This window comes from Vanellus vanellus (assembly GCF_965231255.1).
Source record: "Vanellus vanellus genome assembly, chromosome: 1".
In the NCBI taxonomy this organism is placed as follows: domain Eukaryota; kingdom Metazoa; phylum Chordata; class Aves; order Charadriiformes; family Charadriidae; genus Vanellus; species Vanellus vanellus.
The window spans coordinates 79562262-79580385 of NC_138905.1; the positions used below are offsets into that span (position 1 = coordinate 79562262).

At 37.6% G+C, this 18124-nt stretch overlaps 1 protein-coding gene across 1 annotated transcript in view; it reads left to right on the plus strand.

Annotated features, from left to right (window-relative positions):
• The window catches only part of ATXN10 (ataxin 10), a gene marked incomplete at its 5' end in the record, with an annotated part of 112648 nt that overhangs the window by 81992 nt on the left and 12532 nt on the right, over window positions 1-18124 (plus strand). The window contains one exon of the mRNA XM_082485901.1: window positions 13219-13282. Coding sequence (XP_082342027.1) covers window positions 13219-13282 — 64 coding nt within the window. The remainder of the gene's footprint in view (window positions 1-13218; window positions 13283-18124) is intronic.

Genomic DNA, 18124 nt, shown 5'->3' on the forward strand with positions numbered 1-18124 from the left:
AGTTGTTAAAGGATCAACATTCAGATTTTCAGTTAAAAATGAAACCCCATTACTAGCAAAATCTTGGAATTGTTGAGGATTTGGTTCTGTTTGTATAAAAGCTGCTGTCCTGGTTTGAGCAACACGGGACTAATTTCTGTTCTAATGCTTGGGAAAACTGCGCTTTTAGAAGACTCCAGTGTCTGAATTTGTGAAAATACTTACTTTATAGCCAGCTATGGTAAGTGGGTTTCAAGGTCTCAGAGTTTTTGAGTTAGCCAGGTGCAGGGATGAGGAGGAGCGAGACCTGAGCACTATACCCAAGTTGGCCAACAGGATTATTTCATACCGCAAACATCACATTCAATATAAATTAGACAGTTTTCTGGGAAGTTCTCTCTCCCTTGATGGTGGCCTTCCTCAGAAATTCGTGCCCCGGTGCCGGACCCCTGAGACCTTCCCTTCCTCCTGAAGCCGTAGCACTCAGTGTCTGACATATGCTGTCCACTGCTGGGAGTGCACAACTTCCTACTGATAGAATTGGTTGAGTATAATCCTTGTATATGTTATATTGGTATTGGGATCAATATTGGTTCTTTAGTGTTATTAATGTCAATTATCTAGTCTTATTCTATTAAATCTGTTTGTATTTCAACCCTGGGGTTTCCTTGTTTTCTCCCAATTCCCCTTCCTGGGTGGGGAGGGATCATTGGGTGATAGAAAAATTGTCTAAATGACAATAAATTATTGTGGGTTTCTTAAACCATAACAGCTGTAAAAAAGACCCCAAACCGAATTAAAACCCTTTTTGTTCTGAAATGTGAGGAACATTAAATGATTGAATAATATGCATGCACAGGGATTTCCCCCACTTATTTAGTTAAGCTGATAAAGAATAACACTTTAATGCGACTATACCAGTTTACAAACCTTAGCTTAATATTTCTCTTTAAACAACAGAAAATGCTGGTTTGTCATCTTCCCATACATTGATATTTTCCATAAGACACAGCTGATGAGAAATCAAATCAAATTTGATTTAGAAAAAACCCCAAATTTATAAAATAACATTTGTTGAAATAGTAATTGTTTTTCACAGGGTGCCATAAAGTGAGAAGAATGGACACATCATGTTACTGATTGTTAACTTGAATAAAGCCTCTCTTAGTGTATTTGAACACTTTTTCCATTGGAAAAATGTTTCTCTCATGCCACAGCTTCCCTTGCCCCTTGTGTTAATACTATGAAATCTTCTAAATATGTCACTGAAAGTCTTATGTTTTCTTTTAATGTGCTATTTCTGCATGTGAGAAATCATTTAGTCTGTCTGGGATACTCTGGTTTCAAGAGAGTATCTTCTTCGGGCAATGTTCTTAAATCAGAAGGTTTTTTTATTCATAAAATGTGTGACTGTAGTTGTCTCAGTAAAAATGTTGCTGAAGTAATTTGTGGCATTATTTCAGTCATGAATAAATGAATTCGATTTGACTTGTAAACAACGGTAAACTGAACCAAAAGTCACTGTTCATTTTATAGTCACTTAATTTATGGTAGTTTCTTATTTTTGACACTGATTACAAATCATTTGTCTTACTTTGCAGTAGATGCTTTCTACAAAAGCAAAATACCAAAGAGAGGCATAAGAAACAAATATGTGAACCCCAACACCTGTCAGTCAGTCTGTTATTGCTACATACAAAGCAAATGTGGTAGGTTTTAATCACTGTTCTTCTAGGTAATACAGGCAGAAACTGATAGCTGAGTATACAGAGCTTGTGAAAGAGGATTGAAAGGGTCTTGGTGGTTGATCATGTTTAAAAGAGGACCTCGTCCTTGTCATGAAGTTAAGCTGAACGCTTCAACCTTCTCTTACCTTTCTTGAATGTTCTAGTGAAAGTTGTTGGGATTTATTTATATATGGAGGATTGAAAAAATATAAATTTACTGAATTTGGTTATAAAATGACTTGGAGGAAGAAATGAAAGGGCTTTACAGGGAAGTACTTCAACCAGGATTGATATTTTGTACAGGATTACAAAATAAAAAAGGAAGCCAACTAATTACTTTTGAAAAACGGAAGAAAACATACTTGCTTTGCTTTGTATTTGAAATGATCTGCCACCTGTTCTATTTTGGATGAAGAATACTCTGAAATGAAGGTATTATAAGGGAAAAACTTATGGGGAAGAAGATATAAATCGATCTTAGCAGAACAGCATACGTCTAAAGCTTCTTTCCTCCCAGCTCAAGACTTGATTTGCACCTGCATTAACCTTTGAAACCATCCCCAGTAGGCTGTATGTATTGCTCTGTAGTAAATTGAGACCACATCTGTCAGTCCTGAAACAAAGCAATTATTGTATGATGAGGGCTTTCTTTCTTTCGAAAGGAACATAGTTTTATTAATTATCTGTTTCTTGGAAAATGTAATGTTTCATATAAAATGGAGTGTGAAATTGGCATTGCTCAGTGAGAACTATTATTTACAGTGGGATTAAGCAATTGAGTTGTATGGCTGGCTTCAGACTTCTGAACGTTTCCCTGACTGGTCTGATTTAAAACACAAGCAGCAAACACCATTAAACTGTCTTCTGGCTTTAGTAGTCAGCCAGGTCCCGCAGTTTGCCATTTACAATTTCTGTAGAGTTCTAGAAAGGCATTTTACAGTCCTTTCCTGAAACACTTGCTTTATTTTACAATGCTTTAACCTAGTGAAAAATGTAATTATCATCAAGGATAGCTTTATACTTAACATGAAATGGAGTGCACGTCTTTTACACACATACTAGAAAATTAATGGTTGTTCTTTGACCCGTCACTAAAATCTGGGAAGCTCTGCACATGAGGGAATGTGGAAACAGAGAATAGTGAATGCCATTTAATAATGCCTATGTGCTGGTTTTGATCTTCAAGCCTACTAGCTTTCTTCTTTTTTTATTTCCCCCCACCCCTCTTGACTGTGAAGTTTGGGGTGATAAAAATATGCTCAATAACTTAATGTTTACAGTTCCTTAAAAAAAATTTATCACTACTAAAGTCACTTCATAATTGCAATAGGAAACTCTGGGGAATTATGGGAAACTGCCACTACTTGGGTGGTTTTGGTACTTTGCTTTTAGTCTTGAGTCTGTCAGTGCACTCCAAGCGCTGCAATTCAATGTGGCATTCTGTTGTATTTAGCTGCAGAATTTTACCATGAAATGCAGGAATCACCGGCACAAATCATTGTACATTTTTAAATCATCCTAGATCTTTTCTCAGATGTTATTTTTATCTTTTGAGTATTGTGTGTTGCTGTCTTTGCCACAGCCGAATTTATATGTCTGACATGACATTTTTTTAAACCCTCGGTTCAAAGTGAAGTAAAAGGAGAAGGCTAAGTAATACTGGGCACAACAGAAGTCATCATTAGAGCACAGAACATCTGATTGGCATATAGTTTTGCTTGCTGAATTCAGAAGTTTCCAAGGAAGAGTTGTAAACCCTGATATTGGGAGTGGAAGCAATTTTGGAATGCAGTAGTAATGTGGGAGAGTGATGACACGTGTGGCCTCAGTGAGGCTGTGTGTTCAAAAAAGAAGGTATGAATTTGAAATGCTTTTCCTTCTTTTCCATTCCCACTCACTCTAAGTTGTAAGCAGCCATCAGTTTTCAGTGATATTTCCGCTGAACTGGGTTTCAAGGAGCAATTGCAATATTGAGGGAAGGTGGCAGCAAAGCAGATGTTCAGGTGGTTGGGGGAGAGATGAAGTTAAGTACCACAGTTGGCATGAGTAATAGAGCAAAGAGGTTAATAGAGAGTCACAAGACTGTTGTGATCATTTTTGGTTAGAAGAGTGTGTGATCACATGTAGAATAGTAACGAGGAAATCTTCAACAGAAACCCTCTGTGGTAATCTGTTTTTCTATCCATGCGAATGATTTTCAAAATTGGGATATTTTATGCATTGTCTGGAATTTTGTTCCAGAAAAAAAAGCTGTTCCAACATAATATGAAATGTGAAACTGAAAAGAAAAAAAAAAAAAACACCAAACAAACAGCCCCTCCCAAAAAAACCCAGTACACGCAACCAACAAAACAAAGTCCCTCATTTTAATTGGGAGATGCTTAAAATCATTTGTTAAGCTTGACAAAAATACTGTAGCCACCAAAACAGCGGCAGCTTGCCAGAATGTCTTGGAACTTCCTATTGCAATTGGTGATTATAGCAGCTGAAATGAATCATGTGACTTACCCAACCTTTATCTCTGTATTTTTTCAGAACTTTGGAGTAATTTGAAGACTTCAGTTTTCATTCTGCTTTGGAATAAAATACAGTTTTGAAATGTTGATGGTCTTATATAAGCGGTGTCCTCAGCCCAGTTCTAGTCACATAGCTGATTCTTACACTTAATTTCCTTTAACTTTCTTTTTTGTTCTGATGAAAGAAAAAAAATTAAGAGAACCTCTTTTATACCTATGATTTGAAATCAGCAAACTAAGACTATCCGATTACTGAGAATAAGATAATGAGTGACTAGAAGTAGAGAAACACATACTCTCTTGTTGTGGCAAATTTGTAGAAACTCAACTGATATGAAGCACAGTGGTTTAATACTGGATGATACTTAACACCGTTGTTTTCTCTTACTGCTGCTGCCAGGATAGGCAAAGACACGCTAGCAAATATTGGGTGTTTCAAGTTAAATTCATCTTGTGTTGGAATGGACTTTTTCCCCATTAAGTAGCAGATCTAAACCTAAAAAGAGCTAAGAGCCTGCTCCTCAGAGCAGCATCTGTTTGTTACTGAAAAGTGGCTTCTGTTTCAGGAACTGTAAATATGAATGATGAAAGCTGAATTGTTTGTAAAACAAATGAACCAATTATGTTACTGTCTCTTGCGGGAGCCTATTCTGAATTCTCAAGTGTTTATATTGTCATCTCAATGGCTAGGAACTCCTGTGTTTTGCTCTTGGAAGGACTAGTGGAAAAAAATATTCAGCAACTGAGATGACTTGTTACCCACTCCAAGTAGCTGGACACTCTAGCTTCTGCTTGTTTTGGCTCAGTCCTGATTGTGTGCTTGGTACCTTCGTGCTCTCTTCTCTTCCCTTCCCCCTCAGTAAGGCCAAAACCTTCACCTTCTAAACCAGTTCTCTTTGGAGAGTTTTAGGACATCACAAAGGAATCCCACTTGTAGATTCTAAGATATTTTTTTTCCAATTTTTTTTTTATCTCCCAGAAAGAGGCAAGGGTCATCTCTTCTGGGAGAGTTGAAATAAACCTCATGTCTCTCTGAGAAATAATGCTGAAAGCGGGAGAATGTATTTGAAATTAATGTAGCAGGAGCAACAAGTTTTGTTGCCGTGATTTCTGAATTTCAAATGTTAAAATGTTAAATACGTGCTTACCTAAACTGTCGTAGGTGGAAGAGTATTCTGGGGACATTGCCTTGACTGAAATGGACATAAAGATCTCTCTTAGCTCTCAAAGTCATTCACGCTGGTGCAAGGAGGCCTCAAACTAGCTAAGCAAGTCTGCTGTGATGTCCTGGAGCCTCTGTCCACAAGTATTTCAGTAGATCTGCAGGATGTGGTGAACTCCAATAATAGACTTGATTGCCGCAAGCCACAGCTGCCTCTATTCTAAGCCAAAGTGCCTGTAGTCTGCAGTAGACCTAGAAATCCACTAGCACTAAGGGATTAAAGTGTTCTTTTGTCCTTTGAAGTAGAATCTCCTGTGTATCTCCTGTACTTCTGCTGCTTGGAAAAACAAACAAAAAAACCCCAAACCAAGATTCACAAATGAACAAAATGAAATAATATTTTTCGATACCATCATAGCTGCAGAGGATCCAATTTGTGAACCTAACCAGTTGATATATTCCTACTCTTATTAAGCTGTTCTGTTAATCAAATCAAATGCTGGATTCTACCCAGATGTCTAATTCTTAATTACCTAGCTTGTTGAGCAGGTCTTCAAGGAAAACTGACTCCTGTTGGTCAACCTGTTTGATGGCAGAGCCTGAAGCATATACTTCTCATTACATAATCATTATGTAGTCCTCACATGGTACATTCAGAAGGAATAAGACTTAAACATATCTTTAATGATGACCAAAGATTGGCAACAAATCCCCAATGTGTGTTTCATTGGATTACTTTTCTTTGGCATGATTTATTATAGTATGATTTTCTGTTTGAGGAAGTCACGCAAACTTAAAGACAGAAAGGACTCAAAGGGTCATTACCATTCACCTGTCTAGGGCAGGACTGGTTAGATTATTCATGGTTAAGATTTTTCAGGTCCTTTGTGGAGACTTGCAATATTGGAGACCATTCCAGGAGTCTTTGAGACTCATATAGTGTTTGAGTAACCATTGCTGTTAAAAATACTTTCTGAAAGTGTAATGTGAATGTTCTGTTCATTAGGCCTGTTACTTCTCATCCTGCTGGATATAGATAATAGATCGTACTTTATTCCTTGAAGCTGGGTTGTTTTTTTTCTAGAACTCTTTCTGTTTCCTACATACTTAGTTTTGAACTAATGTGAGGAGAAGAATGGATTTACGCTTCTTTCCATAGCCGTTTGATTTTTATTGGAGTGAGATGGAAAAGTCTTAGACTTGCACAGTCATTCAGGCAGGAAGGGATTTCGGGGGGTCTATAGTCCAGCCTTCTGCTCAAAGCTGAATTCAGAGCAGGTTGCTCAGGACTTTAGACAAGTCTTGAAGACCTCCAGGATGGCCACAGCATCTGTGGGCAACCTGCTCTATATCCTCATAGTGAGACATTTTGCCTTCTCTCCAGTGAGAACCTTCCCAGTTTCATTTTTTGACGGTATTTTCTCTATTTAAACTGCTGTGAACCCAAGTCAGGGAAGTGGCTCTGCCTTCTTAATAAGCTCCTTGTAGGTATGGGAAAGTGTGCGATCAGGTTCTCCTGAAGCCTTCTCCTCTCCAGGCTAAAAAAAAAACCCAGTACCCTCAACCTCTCTTTGCATGGCCCTTGAATAGATTGCAGTCTGATTAGTACCAAGGACAATAATTGCTTCCCTTGATCTACTGGCTGTGCTCCTGTTGATACAGCTTAGGATGCTGTTGTTTCATGTAGGATGGATGTTAAGATCTTGATGAATCAGCTCTTGAGAAGTATGTTGAAAGATAATAATTTCAGTAATCTAGGGTACAAAGAGAAAACAGAGAATACAGTCAATAGGTTTGTTTTCTGTGACCTTAATACATTCTTTAGGTTTTCTGTGGTCATGCCATCCCAGCTGTATTATTCTTCCCCTTCTCCCTTACTTTAACTGCTCCAGCTTTTATATTCATTAGCCAGTTTAAATCAAATTTGTCAGAGAAATATGGGTGTCAGAAATATTGTTATACTCCTACTTTTTGCTTCATGAGAATCAGCAAATGCATAAATGAGAAACCTGAAGTAATGCTCCTGAGAGGGGAAGTTGGGTGGTGGCAGCTTAATCCCCGATCCACTGCAAACCAAGGCTGATGTTTGGCAACCGATTGGCACACCTGTACCTATGAACCACGTGCTGCTACTTGGGTGGGTTTTGGCACTTTTAGCTGTGTGACAGAACTAGGAGCATTGCAAAGAATGAGGTGAAGGAGCCAAGTCTGTAAAAAAATTTGCCAGTTTTGCTACTCCCAGAAACCATTTTTCTTTTAAGTTCCATAATGTGAATTGAAATTTAATACTCTGGAGCTAAACGTTGCTGGAGACAGACTTTTTCTCTGGTAGGAAACTGGTGATGCGTAATGAATGTCGTATCTGGAGTTTTTCCATATAAATGGTTCCTGCTTTTTTGACTCATGTCTAGAGTATATTTCTCGCCCCCAACCGCTTTTTAAATGGGAAATTTGTCTATTTGTCAATGTACATATCAGTAACATGTAAAAAGAAGAGCGAGTGATAGAATGGATTATTCAAAATGTTAGTAGTCCACTTCTGTTTGTGGGAATGCATTTCCTTTTGCTTATCTATAGTTAGACCAAACAAAACTTCTAAGAAATAGAAGTATTTCTGTGGCTGAAACAAACACTTTTCTCATTCTGCCTTCTGCATCTGGGAATCGGTTGCATGCTGGTTGAAGAATAATTTATGTTCAAGTTGTCATTATCTAAACACATAAATGTTCTTTTTGCATAATAGTGCTCTTTTAGTTGACTAGGTAATATTTCTAATGCCTGAAGTGTTAATGATTCTTAGAAGAGATTATTTTTGCTGGAGGTTTTCTGTTACTGGCTGTGTAGTTGCTGGACCTGGAGGTTGTAGTTGCATTTTACTAGATGCCGATTCAGCAACAAGCACTGTCATGCTCGGAGAATTTGCATTCTTACCTCTGAGCTTGGCTCCATTGCTGCTAGAGGGAAAGATTCAAGAAACAGTCTACTGTTAACTTATGCTTTTTCTGGGCTCTGCTGTGAATAATCGTGTTAATGATAATTACTTCTGTGAACTTGCTGGGAGATTATCAGAAGTAAATGCTGGGAGATTATCAGAAGTAGTTCTGTTTAGGCAAATATCCTTAATTACGCTGGTGACCTTATTTATATATTGGTCAATAAATGTGAATTACGGAATCACGGAGTGTCAGAGTTGGAAGGCACCTCTAGAGATCATCTAGTCCAACTCCCCATTCTGTAAGATAAAATGAAAGCTTTAATTTTGGTCTGAGTATTTTAATAGGTTATCAAGAGAAAAAGCATAGTTTTTTTGTCACGACTGACATGTCCCAAAGCATCCAAATAAAACACTATATTTTTACATGGCAAGGAGAACAGTGGATATATATGATCTGGGCTGGTCACTTTCATAAGCTCTTGTTTAATATTTATATAGAACCTCTCTATACCTACATGGGCTTCTCTTTAGTGTCTGGTTCAAGTACCCGAAATACATTGTTAAATTCTAGGTATAGAGAAAGAGAAAAAAACCTAGCAGTCACTTTGTCACTGAGGAAGGCATTTTCTTTTAAGTGTAGTACATTTAAATTTCTCACTGGCATGATACCGATCTTCATTATATTTCAAAGGCAAGTACAGAAAACAAGTGGGACAGCAATATAAAGCTGTGTTGTGAAAGATATCTTTTTTAACTGGCAGAGATGGAGGACCTGCCTTTGAATGCTGGATGTTCTATTTTTCTGCTTTTCAGAAAACAATTTCAGAAACTGGCATAATAACATTAGTGCAAAATTTTTGGTACTGACTTGACTGAAGCACTAGAGATCAGTAGTGCAGAGCTGTATTTTTTTTTTTTTTAATTTTAAACTTGTCTTAAGTAACCATTGTAATTAACTTAAATGTGGTCAAGATATCAGCCTACACATAGGTTGCAGCTTCATTTACTGTTTCAGTGTAGTTCAGGACAAGGTATTACAGTTCTTTATAACAAAATAACCATGTGGTTTTGTTACAGTCCAGTGCAGTTCCATGTTATTGGCCAGCTGTATTGTCAATAATGTAAATGAAGAATAAGCTTAGTGATCTTTTCTAACACAGGCCAGTGTGAGTAATTATGTTTACAGGACAGTCACCAGAACTGTCCAATTCTTTAGTTTCTGTCTATAATTTCTTCCAAAATCTGGATGGATTACAGCCAGTTTCACACCAGCCACTACATGTTTTCTTCCCAGGATATTTTTGCACCTTTTTTAAAGTGAGATTTGAGGCTTGTGCAATATTGTCTTCTTTCCCAAGCCCTGCAGGAGATGCCTACAAAAGTTCTACTGCCTTATTCTGCACTGTGCATTTCACGGACATTTTTCTTCAAAGGAAAAACACTATGGCCAATGATGAGTTGGAAAAATTCACTAATCTCTTTGTGTTGGGCAGTAAAGTTCCAATAAATCCATGCTAGAGATTGAGATCTAGGGTGATGGTTTCTTGATATTTAAAAAATCTGCTGGTGTGGGAGATTACAGGCAGATGAGAGTGGGATTTGAGAGACTCTCAGAATGCAAGTGGGACAGCCTGGTGAGGGACAGTGATTCCTTCCTTTGACTATCTGTGGCACTCTCGTTGCAGAAGTGGCTCTGCTACATGCAGAACAATTGCTGAACTGGCTCACATTGCAGCCCAGATCATTATAGTACACTGGCATGAATTTCAGGTTACCATAAAATGCTATTTCAGTGTATCACTGGTGGTTCAGGAACAGCTGGCATGGACTGGAACTTCTCTAGTAATGATTGGTCAGGAATCAGAGCTCTTCACCTCATGAGTCACTCTGAGAAGTATATAGATTTGTCTTGGGGGGGTACATTGTAAGGTTTCTTTTCCTTGCTTCATTTGTGTAGTAAGTCACAGGTGACACACTAAAGCTGGTGTCCTGGTGGCAAAAGCTATGCCTAACTAGGTCAAATTTATTATGTACGGCTTAATTGTATGATGTTCAAGAGACTCTCGGTGGGTGTGTAAGGCAGTGGTAGTTAGCAACTGGTTTTTACATTAAGATATCGCTAAGGCTGTGGTTTGCTGCTTCTGTTCCCACTTAACTTTGAAAGAATCTCATTATATTCCTGCAGTAACTTTTTGAAGCATGTGTGGATTTTAATTAAAATTTTACTTTCCCCGAATACTTACTTACTCTGTTAACCAAATGTCTCATTTGAATCAAACTGGAACAGATTGCATGGTTTATTTCAGTTGACAACACTTAATCTAGTTTAATTTGTACTGTTTAGCATTTCACTGATGGAAAATAAAAGGTAACATTGTAGGCATATCAGAGTTTGGCTACAGCGTGAAAATCAAAGAACTAACGTTTCCCAAGTAGGCGCAAGTACTGTATTACTGAAAGGTCATTGTTTGTTCAGGCTTTGAAGTGTGACATCATACATGATGCATGACCTTTGGAGAAAACACAAAAATTTTGTGGAAAGAATGGGTATTTTAAAACTTGCCTTACAAGCTGTATTTTGTGTAGGTATAGTTATGTTAGCACAGACATGCCAGTTAGGTCTTAAGAGCTAGCAATGCTCTTTGCTTTTCTTACGTATAAGCCTTGCCTGTTTGTATATCCGTCTCTGTTACTGTTACTTTCTCATGTTATAGCTTGAGACTTTCCAATAAGATTATCTGAAAAAGAACTTGTAAGAGGGATGTGCTCAGATTTGTCTCTGAATTCAGTTTTACTGATCGATAGTCTGGCTTGGATTTCACATCTAAATCTTCTCCTACACAACTTTCCTCTCTTACCATAGAACTTTCATTTCAGAAAGCTGATCCGTCCTGAAGTGTAAACTTCGTGATTTATTGTTTCACATGGTAAATAAAAGTGTACCTTATTTTGGGCAAAAAAGATGGAAGAGAAGATCCCATCATTAAGCCACAACCTAAATTGATGTTCTGGCTAAATTCCTTTGCCTGCCAATTTTTTGTTTGAAATTTAATTTTAAAGAATTAAAGAATTTAGGATTTGGACAAATAAGGTTTGGCTATCACAGAATGGTTGAGGTTGGAAGGGACTTCTGGAGGAACCTGTTGTCCAACCCCCCTGCTTAAATGCAGAACAGGTTACCCAGGACTGTGTCCAGGTGAGTTAAAGAATGTTAATAATATACAGGTATAAGACCATAAACAATTAATCCTCATGCTCTCAAGTCTTTTTAAAAATATTTTTGTAATTAAAAAAAAAAAAAAAGCTTATATGTCTTAAGGAGGTATTTCCAAGGTTGAAATTTTGCAGGTAATTGAGAACAGGATTTAATTTAAATAGGTAACACTTTCTAAAGCTATAAATATGCATGATGATTTATGGTGTTACAGTGTACCTTAGAAGTCTAGATAAATTTCTTATGGAATATACTTTTCTTAAGATAATTATGCTACGTATTTATTCTTAACATCAGCTTGTCCTGAGTTCTTGGTAGTGTGGGTGTGTATGTATGTATGAGTCTATTGGGACTATACATTATTATCTCATCCACACACACAAATCTATCAGTGTAATTTGTGAATTCACATGCGTATGCATATATAGAAGATAAAAAAATGAGAGATCTCATCTTTGCTGGTTTGCTAGTAACAGAATGAACACCTCATAAAAGGAAAAAAGTCAGTGGCTCTTACTTGAATGTTGTGGTTTGGGCCGGACTGGCCACTGAGGCGAACGACAGACGCTCTACCCCGCCTCTCTCTCTAAGGAGAGGGGGGAGAGAGAGGAAGACTTATGAGTTGAGAAGCAACTAACTACTTTCATGAAATATTACTAATAAAATAATAAATAGGAAAGAACAAAATATGTACAAAACCATATCAGGCTCCCAGGATGATGATCACATCACTGGCTGGCACTGGGGAAGTCCCAGACTGGACTCAGTGACAGATGGGAACTGGATTCTGGATCTGGATTCTGCATCAGGATCAAAGGCAAATGAACAGACAGAGGCCTCCTCGGACATCAGCCACTGAAGAAAGAGAGCTGACCCTTTGATCCCTCAGCTTTTATACTGAGCATGAGGCAGATGGGATGAAATACCCTGTGGGTCAATTTTGGGTCACCTGTCCTGTACGCTCCTCCCTGCAGGGGCGACCCCTCTACGGTTTTTCGCTTCTGACCCTCCAACGGGGCAGATAACAAAGTTGGATGGCCTGGGGTGTTAGAGCAATAACTATAAGCAAGAGCCTCTCTGCATACCACACCTTGGCATCAACTATAATCATAGGTCTTATCACTCTGAGAGCAAACAGTTTCTGCACAATAGGCTGTTAATTTCAGTAGTTAGAAGAGGCCTAGCTAAGAAGTAGAATTACTGAACAGAAAATTGCTTCTGTTTTATCTCTTGATATAAAGAATTTGTGCTTAGGTACATACCATACAGGTAACACGTTGCTTTTGAAGGTGGCGTAGATACAGAAGATACCAAAGACGTGGCCCCATGCTAACTTGTGTGCATGTATATATATTTTTTCAACTTTTTTTTTTCTTCCTAATTTTTTCACTCAGTAGTTTTTCATGGTTCTTCCTTCTGGAAGCAAGCATGAGCTGTCAATAAGCATAGCTTCTCTGGCTCAGTGTGAGAAGCATGACATAGAAGGAAGAATGTGAAAATAACGTCTGCTTGTGTTACTATTTTGTGATACTTAGTGCTGATAATACCAGATTTACACTGCAATGTTAACACGTTTAATATTTTTGATGAAACGAACGTCACTGTTATGTTTTTACATACTTTTTGCATGAAACAACATTGTATCATTAAGACATCTGTTAAATGAAACTTCTGTTTTTATTTAGGTTTATGAGTTAGATGGCATCCCCTTGATCCTGGACAACTGCAGCATTGATGACAATAATCCTTGTATCCTTTACAAAAGAATGCTAATTATTGAATATGGCTCGTAAGAAAAAGGTGTGGCGGTTTAATATATTTATGTCAGCATTGCTTTCACTTGGTACCCAAGTTTAACTGGCCTAGGTTGTATTTAAATGCTTGGTTCAGAAGTGAGCAAACTCATAAATATGCTTTCATGAACTGAAGTCTAATTAAGTTGAACTGTGGTGCCGTGGTTATATTCTGTTTCCTAAAATAATAAATATTACTGGTTTACAAATGTCAATTCAGAGAGCTAACTGTGACAGGAATCTGATTTAAGACTATGTTTGGTCATCGTATCACATCTTGGAGCTTTTGCTTCAACCAAAATCTATTCAGTAGACTGAAATAAGTATTCCATCAATTCTTTATGCTTATTAAATCTGAGTGGAGAACTTATTCTAAGCACAGAGACAAGGCTAGCAAGCTGTAATGAAATGTGTATAATTGACAGAACTAATGATACAGATTAATGAAATGTTGGGGAGATTTTAATATAAATAGCATTGTGCTTCATATTTGGGATTTTTTGTCCTGGGGTTTAAGAGCAGATTCTTTCCAAGATAGATTGCTATTAGAGGGAAATAACTTTCCACTGAAGGTAAACAGTTGTTAAGCTGGCTTATCCATCTCTTCCATGAACTGCATAGTAATCCTACTGGTGTGTGCAGTGGGTGAGCTATTATTTTCTGTCGTCTAATCATTATCTTCTTGTAAGTTTCTGATAAGTGTATCTGGAAATCAAATGCCTTTCTTGTTTAGAGTAATGTCAGCTTTCTTATACTGACCACATGAAATGTTGGGTTTTTTTAAATTAATTTGTCAGAAAAAGCTTGCTTTTTAACAAGTATCATAAAACCAGAAAAAAAGTGAAAATGTTGCCTATTCTCATAATTGTGTGCTGTAGAACACCTACGTATATTTATATCTTAAAAGGATGAAATTATGTGGGGACAGATGATAGCAAAATGTTAACAAGCTGGGTGGAGGAGCAATGCTGCTAAGTATCCTCTGAGTTTTTCACTTCGTTGCTTTATATGTAAGGTTTTTACATTCATCACTTCCTATAGTTGGAGACCTGACAGTACATCTCTTGACAGTGCACTGAGTAGCAGAGTTGTACTTCCGAGGTCCAATTCTGGTAAGGGGCACTGCTTGATGTGGTGGGAAGGGCAGGGAAAGTTATCTATCCCAAAGTGGAATAGCAGCTCTGAGGAAACCTAGTAAGGAATTTTGATCCCAAGTTACTCTTCTTTTGCTGGAAAGCAGACCTGTGCAACAGCCTTTAGAATTTATTTCTAGGATTGATCCTTCATATTAGCTGTTAGTAAAAGAGGATAAAGTTTGAGGCCTTCAAAGGGTAGAGTTGTAATTTACGATCTTGAATGAAATGAAAATAAAATACCATGGGAGCCTTTACTGCATTTGGAGCAATGTGGAACTTCTTACACCTTTTGATACAGGATGACATTTTATGGCTGTACTATAAAATTCTTACCAGAGGATAAAACTTTGCTTACTTGGTTTTTAGAGACTTACTAGGCATAATGACACCTCCTAATGTGAGCATTCACCACTGATCCATGGCGTACAGTATTCAGCTATATGAAAAAGTAAGTAGCACTTGGGCAGAGGAAGGACTAGCCTGCTGTGACAGTTTGCTGCGTCTGCTTTTGGAGCACAGCTGCTGGCTACTGCTCTGTTTGTCGTTTTGATCCAGAGCTATTCCAGGTGCTCTCGTGCTACGTGAAGTTAACGCTCCCCTGCTTCTCTCCTGCTTCTAATGTTCCTAATCTGCTGCGTTCTGAACATGTCTTATGCAGGGAAGCAGAAGAGCTCGCAATTTGTGTTTGTCTTTACTTTCTCCTGCTTTGTAACATAGTCTGCTACTTCTAGACGCTACAAACCAAGTCCTTAGTAGCATGTAGGTGCCTGACTCCATTGCATAACATTCCTCTGAAGAGATTCGACTGTGTCTCTCCTCCTTCTGTGCCCTCAGTCCTTGTCTGGCACAAATGCGTTTTGTGATGCTTGTAAACCAGAGCAGTGCTCTTACTAACATTTGAAGGTCTACTTGCTTAAAACTGAAACATCTTAAAGTGGCTCACATTGTAACTTTATGATCCAGAGTGAATATATTTCATCTCTTTTCAAGGAAGATTAATTATAAGGAAGTATTTAGGCAGCTCTTGAGCTGGGTATTGAGAGTTGCTGAAATTCAAATATGATCACTCAGTGGTGCTGCAGTCTGCCAAGCTGTGAGGGAAAGCTCGGTGTAGCTCTTCAGCCAGGGTTGCTTCAGGGAATCATGTCCAGAAACTTCTCTCTACGTTCTTGTTTCTAGTGCCTGTTTTTGTGGTTTTAGACTGTGTTACTCGGATTTCTCCTTGGATAAAGCTGACTGGAAAAAGTTTCATCCAGATTCCTTTTATATAAGAACATCTTAGATTTCTTAGTAAAGTCTTTGTAGATGCACATTTTTCTCTGAGCTTTATCTGTTTCGGAGACACCCAAGGTCTACTGTTCAGAAGTCACTATGTTTTCTACTGAAAACAGATATGGTATACTGATTTTCTATATTTTAGTAACTAAGTTCTGCCTCCAAATTACACATACAAAATTTTCCAAAGAAAAATGTAACTTTTGTGGTAAAAATGATGGGATTTTTTTTTTTCTGGATGGAAAAAAAAATAATTTCCCTAAAGTATGCAATTCATCAGGAGAAGCTGTACTGCCATGTTAGATGTTAAAAGAGCTCTGTATTACCTTTGAGAAGAGAAATCCTTTGATAATCCTTTTTATATGTAGCGTATGGAAGCATACTGGAAGAGGAAATGGGTCTGCTCTTATCCTAAAATAAATTCCTTTGTAAACCTGTCATTACCCTGAAGTTGCATCCTTTGAGGTCCTGAACAGTTTTGTAATGTGCATAGAAATATCAGGAGGTTCGCTTTTGAGATTGCTAGCTGAAGGTCAGCGGACATGTTTGCATTGCTTTAGCTTTTTAGGTCTGAATTCATCTTTCAGTGCCCAGTTTGGGAGAACTGTTACCTTGTCTAATTACATCTCAGGCAGATTTGTATCTTTTACATTTATACTAACAAATAGTACTTTTTCCTTCTGGATATTTCACGAGTAAAAGCAGCACCCCCTACCCACCCCCCCTTTGTTAGTAACAGACTGGAAGATGATTATGGACAGTTAAGAACAAATTTTCTGTACCTCTTGCAAAGATTATTTGAATGGGTATTTTAAATTTTCAGCTACTATAACTTTGCATGGTTACAAGTAAATTCAATGGAGAAATCCGAGAGATGCCAGATTTTCAACTGTTAGCAGTCTTTTAGCACAGGGGAAAAGGTAGAGTGAGATTGCAGAGTTGCAGTTCATTACAGACCTTGGGATCTGAAGAGTTAAAGTTCAGAGGAGGCTGAATGTCACTTTAACTTTTCCTATACCCTTTAAATCTTCCATCTTGGCTTGGCTGTATCCTAATGATAACTGTCCTTCAGTAGTCAAAAGAAAAAAGTGTTTCAAAATGCAAGTGGACTTGTGGCCTTTGGATTAAGGAGAGGTTCTTTCATGAGATAAATTTCTAGTTTTGAAAATTCAGTTTCTTGTTCTGCTTCAGAGAAGTTGGAAGTGCTGTGCTTCACTTATGTAACCTGTGTTTAAAAACAAATAAATTATCCTGCCACAGAATAGCAGAGGGGGTTGGAGATGCCTCTCTGGGTAATACCACTAAAAAATTTACTCCGGATCCTGCTTTTCAAGTTATTTGGATTGGAAAGGTGTTCTATATGAATATTCTCTTCTATTTTGCTATCTGAGCTGCCATCTTCCTCATCTCTGACAGGCTCTAGCATCAGACAAGAGCCCTTCTTTTTGTTCTTGTCTTTTACCTCATGCTAGTCTTCTACTGCTCCTTACAGCTTCATTTCTGACCTTTCACGGATTCTGCTCGCTTAAAGCAAACATAAGGAGGGAGGCCAGCCCACTCTGATCAAAAGACTATTGACCCTAATCATACAAAAAAGGTGCTTACAAAAGACTTTAAATAAACTAACCTGTTTATTATTGAAGACTTTTCAGTTTACCTTAGCTAAGTTGTTTAGTCTTTGCTCCTCCCTAACATTTAGGGTCATGAGTAACACACAAAGATGTGCCTGCTCTGTTTTTTTGGGGGGGTTGTGGGTTTGTTTGTTTTTTTTTTTTAATTTAATTTAATGGCTGTCCTTGAAAATATTTGTTACTAATTTAGGAAAAAAACATATTATCCAAAGTACTACAAGGTAATAGCTGTTAGTTAAACTGATAAAACTTGAAAATCAGAAATTAAACGCAGTTTTGAAGATAGAATATTCCTGGTTTTTCAGGATGCTTGCCAGTCTTACCCTTTTGAGATTCTTATAGTAGGTATCTTGATAAATTGATTTTGTGAATGTCTGAATTTAATTGGAATGACCTTATGTAAGTGTCCATATTATATTAACCCCTAATCAGGCATGTTTTTCTGTTAGCGGAAAGTGTAGTCGTACTTGAAGAAAAAATATCCTGCTGTGTAGTGTGTGTGTGTATGTACACACACACACATATATGTTTATATATATGAGTAAACACCCAGCTGGTTATGTTTTAGGAGTAAGAATTTTCAGCAGTCGTGAAAGGAAAACCTGTGGTTGCTGTTGATATCCATACACAGGCCCCTTAGTTTGAATAATGGATGAAAATGTAGAAAATACAAGTTAATTTTCAGATACTCCTTCCCTAAACTTCTTCTATTATATTCAGTTTGAAAGTCATCTGAGAGGTAGGTTGAAAATACTT